The sequence below is a fragment of the Brienomyrus brachyistius genome, chromosome 17 (assembly GCF_023856365.1).
Source record: "Brienomyrus brachyistius isolate T26 chromosome 17, BBRACH_0.4, whole genome shotgun sequence".
In the NCBI taxonomy this organism is placed as follows: Eukaryota; Metazoa; Chordata; class Actinopteri; order Osteoglossiformes; family Mormyridae; genus Brienomyrus; species Brienomyrus brachyistius.
In genome coordinates, this window is record NC_064549.1 from 1,384,606 (window position 1) to 1,398,204 (window position 13,599).

Here is a 13,599-nt window from a genome sequence, read left to right on the forward strand (position 1 = left end):
AAGAGATATGACTCAGTTATGCTTTGTGGGACATTTTGATGCTAAAGTTGTAACTTGATAACTTAGCCACGCATCGCTGTTAATGGCAGACAAGCTTGCACTTAATCATAATGTGAGCCAGCAGGCTATCATCAGTCCAAACCGGGGACGTACGGCCCTTTGCCACAGATGGATCATTCTGAAGGTAAGAATTCCAAACCCCGAACTATATAATTTCTTTGTGATTGTGAAAGTGATTTGTTAGCGAAAGCATTGGCCCCAGCCTTCAGTTCTCTGTCCTGAACTTGTGATAAAAGGACTCTAATGCTATTCAAAGAAGTGTCTGTAGACAGAATGAATGCATGTGAAGAATTAGGATTAGCTAGGATAATGCAATCAATCAATGATGCTTTTAAAGAATCGGAAACCTGACTTTGATCAGAGCTCCAATCACTGGGCGTTAGTTTTTTTAAACTGTAGTCTGAGCTGCAAGACATTAATAAACTTTCTTTTTTTCTTCTGACCTTTCAGGAAACCAAAGAAATGACTTAGCAACAGCTGAGTAATAGGGGATAAAGTGCTGATAATGACTAACCATTCCCAAGAAGGATCTAACTCATTTCTGAGATGGTGTCACATCATCAGATTCCATCAGGTCTGAGCTGGTAATCATTGAAATATTCTCCGCCTTCCTTGGATCTGTGGACATTGTAGTCTCGTCAATCACGTGACCAATGACTGTTTCATGAATTTACATTTCTTGGGGGCCAACTTGAGTTTATAAGTATGCAACCTACTGCACAGCATCTTCAGTCAATCTAAGGCTGTTTTCTCATCTGGGCCCAAACACTGAGATCATGTAGGTAACGCAATAGACTCGTGAAATCCTCATCACCAAATATACTCAAAGTTCCAGGACTGCTGCATAGCTCCTGAGGAAGCCTGTTACACTGAAATAGGCCCACGGACTTTGTGAAAGCAGTGAGTTTCCCATCATCTTCATCTAAGGGCATGTCACAAAAACCTGATGTCAAATCCATGAACAGAGTTTTCCCACCAAGTTCTGCTAGAAGGTCAGCTTGGCGACGCAGAGGAGGTGCATCTTTGCTGGTTCTTCCGCTCAGTCAGTGGAAGTCAGTGCAGATACATAAATGCACTGAAGCAGATGCATATTCCCTAATGGATTTTCTTATAATCACTTTCTCTTCCCTCTGCGTCAGCACCTTCCGCAACTGCCGTCTTTGACTGGGAGCCACCTTCCTGAATGGGAGTCTGAATGGACCAGCAAGGTTGATTTGCTGAACACTCTGGTTTCACTACAGTCCAAATGACCTAATGTCTTTATACCGTCAGACCAAATGAGCCAAGTTTGGTTTGCATGGAATACTCCTACAATTAGTGATCTAGTGGCTGTCTTGTCTTTGCATACATGACAGGTATTTCCAATGTAATTCTGCCGAGGCCCAGAGCCAGGCTTTGCATTAAGTGTGTCACTCTGCTGAACCTTATCCATAAGTGCGGATCCATCATGTGCAGCACGGCATGACCACCAAGACAGACTGCAACATGGTGTACTTGGCTGTCACTGAGTACTGGGCTAGAACTAGATAGTTTACTTGACTATTAACTGGAAGAGTACAGACTGGACGTAGCACACCAGGTCAACCAGATACAGACAGAGAATTACAAGTACAAAAAACACTGGGATGTGTTTTATTGCATATTGATTTTTAGGAGACTCGCACAAACACAGAGGGTGAGGGTGAAGCCTGTGGTCTGAGTGCAGGGTCATCTGTCCGTCCAGCAGCCCTGGGGCATTTTATGGGGACAGTAACTAACACACGTGAATGTCTCCACTATACGGCGACAGCACACTGACATCCCATCAACGGCCACTTTCGGGTTTTCACAACCGGAGTGCAGCTGAATGGAAGCAGGCAGAGCAGCCCGACTGACAAAAGCTGAGCGCCCATTACCAGCAGACAGCAGGACGTCATCAATGTAATACAGACACACACACTTCCTGACTTTGACCATAATACAATTTTTCATAATATAATGTGATTTATTTAAAAAAAAAAACAAGTTATGTAATGTTACTGCTCAAACTATAACTGTCTTTGAAGCTACGGATCCAGATTCAGATCGTGTGATAAACTCTGCGGAGGATATTTTGGCCCAGGGTGAGTGTTTAATTAGAGCAGAGGCTCGTTAAGCATCTCTGTAGCGACCTTAATTGGGAGAGGGGACGTGTGCAGCTGGCGCCCCCCCCCCCCCCCCGCACCGACTCCCAAGCCGGGGTTCAGCTGTGGCTGTGGCAGGAGATTGAAGGACAAGTGGCGACAAGTTCAGCGTTCCGACAACAACCCGGGGCTCATATAAGACACAGTATCTGATATGGCGTACAAACGGTACGGGACTAAATGTCCCAGGGAGAAAGCAGGCATGCGCCAAACCAGCAAGGCTGACACACGAACACAGCGGCAAATTAGCCCCAAGAGTGTCCCCGCTACGCCTCAGCAAACACACTGCTAGTTTGACTTAATTAAATCTGAGCTCTGTTTATCAATGCATATTTAACACTTTATAACTATTAATTCTATTCTATTCTAGAAATGCTATTGCTGCTACCCCATGGCTCTAAGCAAGATATATAATGGAATAGAATAGTTGTATTCTATTATATTTCTTTATAAAGTTTTATATACTATATATGCTACACAACAGATCTATATTCTATTCTATTCTATTCTATTCTATTCTATACATGCTGTAGGTCCTGGGACAGTGAGCAGGACATGCAGCTGGACAGTGGGCAGGAGGGGTGTAGCTGCTACTGCCCCAGTCACTTCGCTTTGATGTTACCTCAGTTACTCACTTGGTGCAACAAGTGTGGGTGAAATAGTGAAATGACAGATAAATCACAGGCTGACTCCAGAGAGCCGAGGCACCTTCACAATGACTTTGCACTATTTTTTGACAAGGCCTTCCGTTATTAAAATTATTAAAATTCATGAACAGTTTTAGGAGGACTTGCAAGTTTTAAAATCACGTCAATAATGGCAAATCCGTCTAGAACGTTCAGTAATGTTGGTATTAGGTCCCCCTAAATACTGATGACTCTGACATCTTGGGCTCTGATTACCTAAAGTCCATAAACATGCTGAAATCTCAGTCGGTTTGTCTCACACCATTCCTAGGAAACAATTCATTTCTCATTTCCCACATTTACGTAAGTGCAATGCGTCTGTCTATGACTTCAAACCCAGCTGTCAAACAAACATGGAGTCTTTTACTGTATTTCCAGTAACCAGACTACAGTTTTTATAACATGATCTACCTAATTAAAATTAATATAGCCAATTATGAATGCTGGACCTTAATGTCTGTCAAAGTAGATTCATCTAATAAGACGAAGTGTCAGGTCTGGCAGCTGCAGAGGCTGTGGGGTAAATCTGTTCTGAATTTTTGCAGAATTTAATTATGAATATAGTAGGTGCAGTGACGGGGCCTGGGAATCCCCTGTTCAGTTCATTACCGTTGCTGTACTGCGGTTTGAAATGTGCGACCAACCGCCTTATGCAACACTGGAAATCCACCGGGGTTTGAGCGAGGTTGTACTGCAGAATCACCCACTGCTTCAGAGCAATCTCCAGGCCAAACATCTCGCACTTTTCCTGCACGAATGTGGAAATGAAACGTCACACTTTCCTCCGATTATGTTGTTTTCTGCAGGTTTTCGGGAGCGTCTGGGCGCAGTCAAGCTGTAAACTGAAGGCCAAGTTCAACTTGAACGGGTACAAGAACGTAGAGAAGAACCAGGTGGTCATAGGGGGGATGTTTCCTGTCCACTATCGTGTGATCTCATCCGACACCAACACCTCGTCCGTACCCACATCATCCGGATGCGAAGGGTGAGGATTTCCCTGTCTGCCTGTGGAATGAGTTTTGTGTTACTGCTTGACAAAAAGAAACAGTAAATAATATGTATATATATATAATAATGAGTGGTCTGTGTGTATAAAGTGTTCTAATGTTCTGAGCAAAACCTTGTTTTAGACCGTCAGCCATAATCATTTTGAATTTTATTTGTTTATACACTGAAGTTTTTTTTTAACTATATTCAGACTAATCACTCAATGGGTAATAATATATTGATTATATGGGAATTTGCATTAACCGATATCCTTTGTATCTGTTGTGATTTAGATTCTCAATCGGTGTCAGCTTCGTTTACAGTAAGAAACACTCCAAGTGCCAAGTATTGATTTGCTGTGACAATTATGTGCATTTAGCCCCTCCCTGGACAATATACGTGTACATTCCACTATCCAATGAACAACGGGGACTATTCCGGCTCCCATTTTGGAAAGTTATTTTTTTTCTTAACCTCCGCCCAGTAATAATCTTTGGGGGATTGCCTCAGCCTGTGAATGTAGGTGTGAATTTAGGAGGGTTGGTAACCATGATGCAGTAGGGGCCCAGGGCCGGCATCTACAGATGTGTAAAGCTCATCGATTGGACGGATTCCGGCAAGAAGGCTGTCAGCTGTGATGTCACTCCTCATATGCCCCTTTCTTAGGTCTTCTGCAATAAATGCTTAAATCTGATATTAAAAGGCTTTGAGAAATAAACACATGAAATCTGCACAGTTTTATTGAAGACTCCTGTATCTTACTTTTTCTCCTCTGATCTTTTAAAACCAGAAGATTCCCATTCTCACCCACTCACTTTATACACCCTAGTATTTAAACATTTATTTTGAATACGTCAAATTTAATTCGAATGATTCGTCCTTATTTACTTTTTGTTCTATGTGAAATGAACGGGAGCATTTTCCACGCATTTAACGGTGATTTGTTGCCCCCTAGGGGACACGCTTGGGTATTAACCTTGAAGCTCATCTATGCTTTCTCTTCGCAGGTTCAATTTCCGAACATTTCGCTGGGCACAAACGATGCTCTTCGCCATCAATGAAATTAACAACAACAACGACATACTTCCACAAACAGACCTCGGCTATGTCATTTACGATTCATGTTTTACGATCTCCAAGGCAGTTGAGGGCACACTTACGTACTTAACTGGACAGGATGAGGCTGTGCCCAACTACCGGTGTGGCACAGGGTCCCCACTGGCGGCCCTTGTGGGTGCTGGTGGGTCTGACCTCTCTATCGCCACTGCCCGAATTCTAGGCCTGTACTACTTCCCGCAGGTACCTTAAACCAAGGCAACAGACACTGTTATGTCCTTCAGAAGTTACTTTGCATTCACTTTTCAGTTTAATCCACAATGATAAAAGAAAGTCATATTTATTATGCATGTACACAATAAAAAATTAAAAATAGATTCATTGTTTTTAAATTTGTCAATCCCTCCCTCCTTCAGGTCAGTTACGAATCATCCTGCTCCGTCCTGGAGAGTCGGTTCCAGTTCCCCACTTTCCTGCGGACCATCCCCAGTGACGTTCACCAGTCTAGGGCCATGGCCCAATTGGTTCTGCGATTTGGCTGGACCTGGGTGGGCACTATCGCCGCAGATGACGACTATGGCAAGTACGGCATCAAAGCTTTCAAGGAAGAGGTCGAGGAGGCTGGGGTGTGTATCTCCTTCTCCGAGACACTGCCCAAGGTCCGCTCTCCTGAGGCCATCCAGCGAATCGTGGAGACCATCAAGGCATCCACCGCCAACATCATCGTGGTGTTCTCTTCTGATGTGGACCTGAGCCCGCTGGTCTTGGAGCTCCAGCAACACAACATCACCAACCGCACCTGGATCGCCAGCGAGGCCTGGATCACCTCTGCCCTCATCGCGCGGCCTGGGATCCACGGTCTCCTGGGTGGAACGCTGGGCTTCGGCATCCGTAGGGCTGACATCCCAGGGCTGCGTGAGCACCTCCGTGATATCGACCCCTACGACAATGCACTCACAGAAGAGTTCTGGGAGATAGCTTTCAACTGCACGCTGGACAAGAGCCGGGCCCCAAGTGCACGCAGCAGCCTATGGGCTGGAAACTTACCTCTCGCCAGGTCCATCACCCCTTCCGCGAAGCTGTGCACAGGTCAGGAGTCCCTGGACACCATTAACAACACGTACATGGACATTTCACAGCTGCGCTTCACCTACAGTGTCTACAAGGCCGTCTATGCTGTGGCACAGGCTCTGCACCAGCTAGAGGACTGCAATCCGGGCAATGGCCCATTCGAAGGCAACAGCTGTGCTAACATCACAGCATTTGAGCCATGGCAGGTGAGAGTTCATTCAGCTATTTCTGATTGGACAGGACCACACCTGGGCCTTCACTGCGAATGATGAATTGCTGTGTTATCTCGTCCTTTCTCTCCAGCTGATGTACTACCTGAAGAATCTGAGATTCGATGTTCCACACACAGGAGAGTACGTCTTCTTCAATGACGGCGAGGTCAACGGGGAATACGACATCATCAACTGGCAGGCGAACGCAGACGGCCACATCTCCTTCGTTCAGATTGGCCATTACAATGGCACAGCGCCCCCAGGGGCCAGGCTGACCATCAGCAATGAGTCTATTGTCTGGAACAACAATGCTCTGCAGGTGCCCTGTTCTTCCATCCTTTTTATAAAACCGCTTGTCCTATTCAGGGTCACAAGGGGTCCAGAGCCCATGCCAGAGGCTATGGGTATAACATGGGGAACAACCCATGAGTGGGTGCCAACCTACTGCAAGGCACTATCACACTCCATACACATCTATGGGTGATTTAGCAACTCCAATTAGCCTCTTGTATGTTGCCTCTGTTCTGCAGACCCCTCGCTCAGTATGCAGCGAAAGCTGCCAGCCAGGAACCAGGAAAGGCATCCGGCAAGGTGAGCCCGTCTGCTGCTTCGACTGCATCCCCTGCGCAGACGGCGAGATCAGCAACATGACAGGTGAGTGCCAGGATGCACCTACAGACGGGATTAGGGCGGGGCTGTTCAAATCGCGGTCCTCAATGTCCGAGCCAGTCTTTCTTTACCTCTGAGCCAGGTGTGACGCCCCTGGCCAATCAGAATCAGTAATTATTAAATGAAGTACATGGTAGAACTGAAAACAAGACCTGGATTTGGAATCAAGCTCCAGATTTGAAGAACCCTAGATTAGGAGAATTTAAGCAATACGGGCCTTTTGTCAAGTAAAGAATTTTTCTTGTTTTAAGTCATGGGGTTGACTTACGTTTGGATTTTCCTGTCTGCTTCTCAGACTCGAGGGAATGCATCCAGTGCAGTGAGGACTACTGGTCCAACGCCAACCGCGATACCTGCGTGCCCAAGATCATTGAGTTCCTGGACTTCGGGGAGCCACTGGGGATCACCCTGATTGTGATCGCAGCTTTCGGGGCCTTGACAACCATCACGGTAATGGTGCTGTTCTTAATGCATGCGAACACGCCCCTGGGCAGGGCCAACGACCCGGTGCTGAGCGTGTCGCTCTTGTTCTCACTGGTGATCACGTTCCTGAGCTCCATTGTGTTCCTGGGCAAGCCCCAGCCCTGGTCCTGCATGACCAGCCAGGTAGCTCTGGCCTTGGGCTTTGCACTCTGCCTGTCCTCCCTCATGGCGAAGTCTGCAGTGCTGATGCTGCGTGCCCTTGCCGTCAAGGCCGCTAAGGCCGCTAAGGCTAAAGCCGCTAAGGCCGCTAAGGCCGCCGCAGCCGCTACATCTGACACATTGACCTCACTTGAGGCACCAGCCACACCCGCCGTGCCTGTCGTCCCTGCTGCACCAAAGAAGGATCCCGAGAAGGATGGCGATGCGCTCCAGCCTGTCCACCAGAGGGCTATGGTGGTGGTTTTCACCTTGATCCAAGCTGTGGCCTGCACGGTGTGGCTGGTGTTGATGCCCCCGCACCCGGTGAAGAATACAGCAGCCCAGAATATCAAGATCATCCTGGAGTGCGATGTGGGCTCCATTGTCTTCATCTGCGCCATCTTCGCTTACGACATCGTTTTAGCGTTACTGGCCTTCGCTTTTGCCTTTGTGGCCCGGAAGCTGGAGGACCATTTCAGCGAGGCCAAGTGCATCACCTTCGGCATGCTGGTCTTCTTCATCGTCTGGATCTCCTTCGTCCCGGCCTACCTCAGCACACGCGGCAAGTTCATGGTGGCCGTGCAGATCTTCGCCATTCTGGCCTCCAGCTTCGGACTGCTCGCCTGCATCTTCTTGCCCAAGTGTTACGTCCTGCTGGTGAAGCCTGGAAGGAATACAGAGGAGGTGATGAGGCCCAGGGCAAAAGCCCAGAACACCTCCACGACGGGCACCTCCGCCTCCCTTGCCAGCGAGGCCAACAACACCACCATCTCTACTCTCTCCGTAGATGACTGAACACCGCACTCTGCAATCCCTACAAAGACCTGGTCATCAGTACTGCACAATGTCCACCTTCTGATGGATTTACCACCAACAATGTGTAGGCTCTCCCCTTACCCTCCTCAGTGCAATCTCTCCCCCCACCTACGGGGACCTTGCCTCCACTGTGCAGCCAAATCAAGGGATATTGCACAACCCGCATTGTTCTTACACAATTTATTCTGTTATTTATTGAGCAACTAGCTTCCGATTTTCCCTGAGGAATTCAGAGCGCAGCTCAGCAGTACTCCAAAACACATGATACTGACACACACACACACACACACACATACACACAACAATGAACTTCTAGAATACACTCAGCAGGATTTTAAAAGGCAGACTTAAACTGAAGCGAGGGAATTTCACAGCACAGAACATGGGCTTTCAGAGGCGGACAGAAGAGCTCCCTGAAGGGTCTATCTGTCACAACAGCCGTGTAATGCAAAAAGCGAAGACTGTTGTGTATTTGCAGACAGCCGGCCCCATTCACCGCAAACAGCCCCCTGTACCTGTCCCCTCAATCATGGAGAGGCATCGTTGTACTGTTTTTATTGTCTGTCTCCTTTTATAACAAAAACATACAATTTGTATATCAGAACTATTGCTTACATGAGGAATGTGTATCATTAGATTGCAATACAGCACAGCTCTATGTGATCCTTTCTTATAGTAGCATTTATGTATTTATATATCAGTTTGTTTGATATTAGAACTTTGCTGTAAAGATAAGACAGAAAATTGAGATGTCCCATAGTATGCTCCAATATCAATAAATGTTTACTGGGAAGATGGTCATCAATCGTCTGTGTCTTCTGGCTCCTCTCAGTCCCGGCGCCCCCCGCCCCATGACAGAATGACCCTATTTTTCTTACAGCTGCTTTTATTCTGGTTCCTCTCAGCTGCCGCAGTGGAGAGAGGGTGCAGTGCTATAACTGGACATTTGACAGGCGCTCCTCGAGGACTGACACCCGAGGGGTCTCTGTGTTTGTATCAACAAGCTGGAAGGGGGGCTCTGGGGGAGCCACATGACTGGTCAGAGGGGGGCAAGACAGGAGAACGGCGAGAACGGCAGACAGTGAGGAAAACCCAGCAACTAAACGTGCAGCTGCATGAAGATCTGCGTGATAGGAACCTGAGAAGGTACGCACTGGCTTCCAGCAGCTCAGCATGCAGGAAGATTCCAGAAATGCATCTTGATGTGGTGCAGGAGGAAGGAGCTGAGGAGGGGGCTTTCTCTCTTTAAGTTTAGCTAGATCCAGAGGTCCCCCCCCCCCCAGGTACCAGAAACTGTCATGCCATACCACTTCCACATTTACTATTTAAAACAACTACAGAATGTGTCTTTGGACAGTAGTGCACTGATAAACGCCCACGTTATTAAATCCACTGAGTCGCTTTCTCAAGTGACTTCCTCACTGGTGAAAAAAACATTGAGTTTAAATGGCCACAACGATTCGGTCGCCTTTCGATCCCCATCGAGATGCCTGCAGGCTTCGGTTTCCTTGTCTTCTCCTTGTTTTCCGCTCGCTGGATCGGATCTCAGTCCATAAGGTAACGAAATACGGAAACAGGGCAGGAGGGTTCAAAGATCAGAGACGCGTGCAGGGAGCGTTCCGGCTGGGTTTGGTTCCAGGCTAATGCTTTAATTCCGTCAGACACGTGAAGCCCCTTAAAATAATACTGTAATAGTTGCTAGATGGGGTCCTTAATTTGTGATTCTGACAACTGAAACATATCACTTTGCATTTTGGACTTTTGAATTCAAAGATGTAAAAGTGACCACGGTTGTTAGACATAATGACATTTTGTACAGGGGGTGGCGCAGTGGTTAGCAATAGTGCCTCACGCCTCTGGAGCCAGACTTCCAGTCTGCACCCTGACTCTGTGAGTGTGGGGTTTGCCTGTTCCCCCTGTGTCACTGTGTGGTTCCCTTCATCTTCTTTAGTTTCCCCCCACAGTCCAAAAACATAGTAACATGAATTAGAGTTTCCACATTGTGTGTGTGTGTGTGTGTGTGTGTGTGTCTGTGTCTGTGTGTGTGTGTAGGATAACCATGAACAGAAACTGGATGGATATTTCAAGGGGGATGTGCTTGTCCCGTTCATCAGTTATGCTAAAATTGAATATGAAACAAGAAAATGTCAACAATATTTATCAGCCCTGAGAATTCAGAATGGTTACTGCATCAGATCAGTAAATTCTCTGTTCAGATGATGGAGGACATTGTAAGTCCAAGGGAAGGCAACACCAGTGATCATTCTCACAGCAGATGTTTATGGTGCATGTAGACTTAACTATGCTAACATGCTCCTCTACTTACGAACTTATGACTTATTTCAACTTATGAATTTTCAGACATACGAACGAAGAGGACTGTAAGTTCATTGGGCTCCCGTTTCCTGTCCGCAACATCAGTAATTTTTTTCTGTAAGACACAATTTTTTAGTACGACTTCTGGCCGCTACTCCCGCCGCGCAGCAGCGTAGCGTGCCAACTCCCAGCATCCTAGTTCTTCGTACTTGCATATACCCTTAAAATGATGTTGAATGACGACTTACGAGCATTTCAAGTTTCGGATGTTCAATCAGTCCAGATGCCTGTGTTATGCTGCCCTCCTCGTCTTCCTGAACGATCATTATGAGGCAAACCAAGGAGACCGTTGTGCACAGATCCACCTGCCCGACACATCATCAGTGCTCCTTTACTGTGCTGTAACCCCACGGACGGGGATGACAGCCCCAGGGGAGGCCTGGGGTGTCTTAGGCGACATTCTGCCAGGCGTCGCCCACTCCAGCTGTAAGAAACAAATTCTGTCAGCTCATTTATATTAAAAAACATTTCAGTAGCACAATGCATCTGGCTACTGACTAGCTAGCTGGCGTCCCTTAAATCCGTGCTCATTGTTGCGTCCGACGCATGGCTGATGAACTGGGCGGCTTTTGCAATGGAGCAGTTCTATACAGCCTCTGCACGGCTGGCAGCTCTCTGTCAGTCTTGAGAACTGGAGGACGTTCGGTAAAACGACCCCTGAGGTTCTCTGAGCTGGTGCCAGTGTACCGTTGCTGATGTCTTATGTATGCAAACATCAGACCTTTTTTGATCGCTATCAGGTGAAAGGGTCGCAAAGAAATGCCTTTTCCCCAGACTACATTGATTTTGTGCGCCCCGGTAGTGCACGCCACTGGACACTAGAGGGCAGACCTGTGTTCAAGAAAATCTGCAGTCTGCGACATTGAGCCTTTCAGATCCTGCCTCTCGTAACGGACAGTTGTACCCTGAACTTCTTCTGATTATAAGGACTCTGATTCTAACCCATTCACATTTAATGACACATTAATACTGGTAAGTCATTATCTCTCTACCAGAAGTGTGTATCCTGATCGATCCTTGGTTATTCAGGTGCAGATATGTATGACACTTTCAATATCTATGTCACATTGAGAAAAATATTTGGTAACACATGTAGATTTAAAAAAAAACTAGAGACTCGTGGCTCTTGAAAGTCCCCTGATGTCACTGTACCCGACCCCCGCGGCTCCTCCTAGAGGGGGTGTGCCCACAGAAGGATGAATCCAGGTTTTTCCTTCAGGCTATGCCAAGCCGGGCCCACTGGACAGCAGGCCCCAGTCTCCCCAATCCAGGTGGGGTTACAATGCCCATTATATTTGTTATCACCATGAGGGTTTCCTGAATCGCACTTTGTCTGGCCGCTCACCTTAGAACCAACTCGCCTTTGGAGACCCCACCAGGTGTGACGCACAAACCCCTCCACCACGATAAGGCAGCCATACATTGCCAGGATTCAGTCTGTTTGCGCTGCAATCGAAATGTCACATCAGATCACCGCTCTAAACGGGCAGAAAAAAGAAAAGGAAAATTACTGTAATCATGTTGGTTCATGCCTCCCAAGCCTATCGAGTTATAGTGGGTTACAACAGCTCATTATTTGGGGTAATTTGTCACACTGGGTGTGACCACCCAGATCCAGGTCTGTCCATTAAAACAAAGAGGTGTTACCATAGGGCACCAGGACCCTCCAATTTGGTTCCAACTGGTTGTGCTGGTATGAGTTGCTCCACAGACACCCAAACACCCAAGGGTTGGTATTTTACCAATTTATTTTACATAAAAAGTAAAAACACACTTTAAAACGCCAAGGCTAGCCGATGGCATACAAAAACGTCATAAAAATTTAGTCCGTTCAGGGCCCACTGTCAGATCAGCGGGGCCAGGCGATGTCCGTGCAACAGATGATCCCCACAAGCCCGGTTCCGTCCGCCCCAGCCTATAAGGGTGACAAACACAAGGCGAGCAAACAGATTCTACCACAGCACGACCCACAATCGCCGTATAGGGATACCGAGGGTATCGCGACAAAGGCACACTACCGCACACTTATCACCCCCACAGGGCACCGCAATAATCACACACACACACAAATCGAAACACCCGTACACACCCACTACAAACGACACCATATCACGGTATCCACTACAGGGAGGATTGGTAACCTGGTTTCGAACACCCGCCACTATATCAGCCTAAACCAGACCCCAGATCCGACGCCGACCCGATATTTGGCTCTGTCCAAGCGAACAGAGTTTTCACTTAACTCGCTGCGGGGGGGAATGCCCAGTTACTCTCCCCCGCTCCGGCGTCCCAGCGACTCCTCCCCCGACAGAGCGTCTCGAGACGCGATCGCCACTCGGGGTGCTCCGCTCTCCAGTATCGGCTCCCCTGTCCACTCTCCGGTGCGTCTTCTCCCGATGCCTCGTCCGGTGTTTCTTCTGTCCTTTCCCTGGTGCACCTTTTTCCGGTCTCGCCTCCGGGTCTCTGCTGTCCACTCCCTGGTGCGCCTTTTTCCGGTCTCTCCTCCGGGTCTCTTGTCCTAACTTCCAGGGTGCCTTTTCTGTAATGCGATCCTCCCCCTTCACTTTCCCAACCAATCCCAACCATTGTTCCAGCGCCGCAATTGTCAAGGCAATTAATTAGTCCCGCGATCCCGGCTGACGTACCAAAGGCACAAGGATATAAACAAAACCCACATGCCCATAATACCCACGTGACACTCCTCCCTACTTTTTCATAGGCACGTCCTCGAGCCTGCTCCCAGTGGTACATTAAAACTTCCCCAAAAAAACACACCATGCATCAATCACACACCATAGCATGCCTTCAGGTATACCGCACTGGTTTCTTTCCAAAATTAGCCCGCTGTGACCTGCGTACTGTTTCCACACCCCCACCAACACT

General features: G+C 47.7%; 1 protein-coding gene across 1 annotated transcript; it reads left to right on the forward strand.

The window, feature by feature from the left end:
• The first annotated feature begins 3,590 nt into the window (after positions 1–3,590).
• On the forward strand, positions 3,591–9,129 carry LOC125712417 (vomeronasal type-2 receptor 1). Its single transcript, XM_048982449.1, has 6 exons — positions 3,591–3,893; positions 4,903–5,194; positions 5,368–6,228; positions 6,326–6,553; positions 6,765–6,888; positions 7,199–9,129. Exons 1-6 carry the CDS (start codon positions 3,673–3,675, stop codon positions 8,317–8,319), a joined length of 2,847 nt encoding a protein of 948 aa, XP_048838406.1. The 5' UTR covers positions 3,591–3,672; the 3' UTR covers positions 8,320–9,129.
• Positions 9,130–13,599: the final 4,470 nt, after the last annotated feature.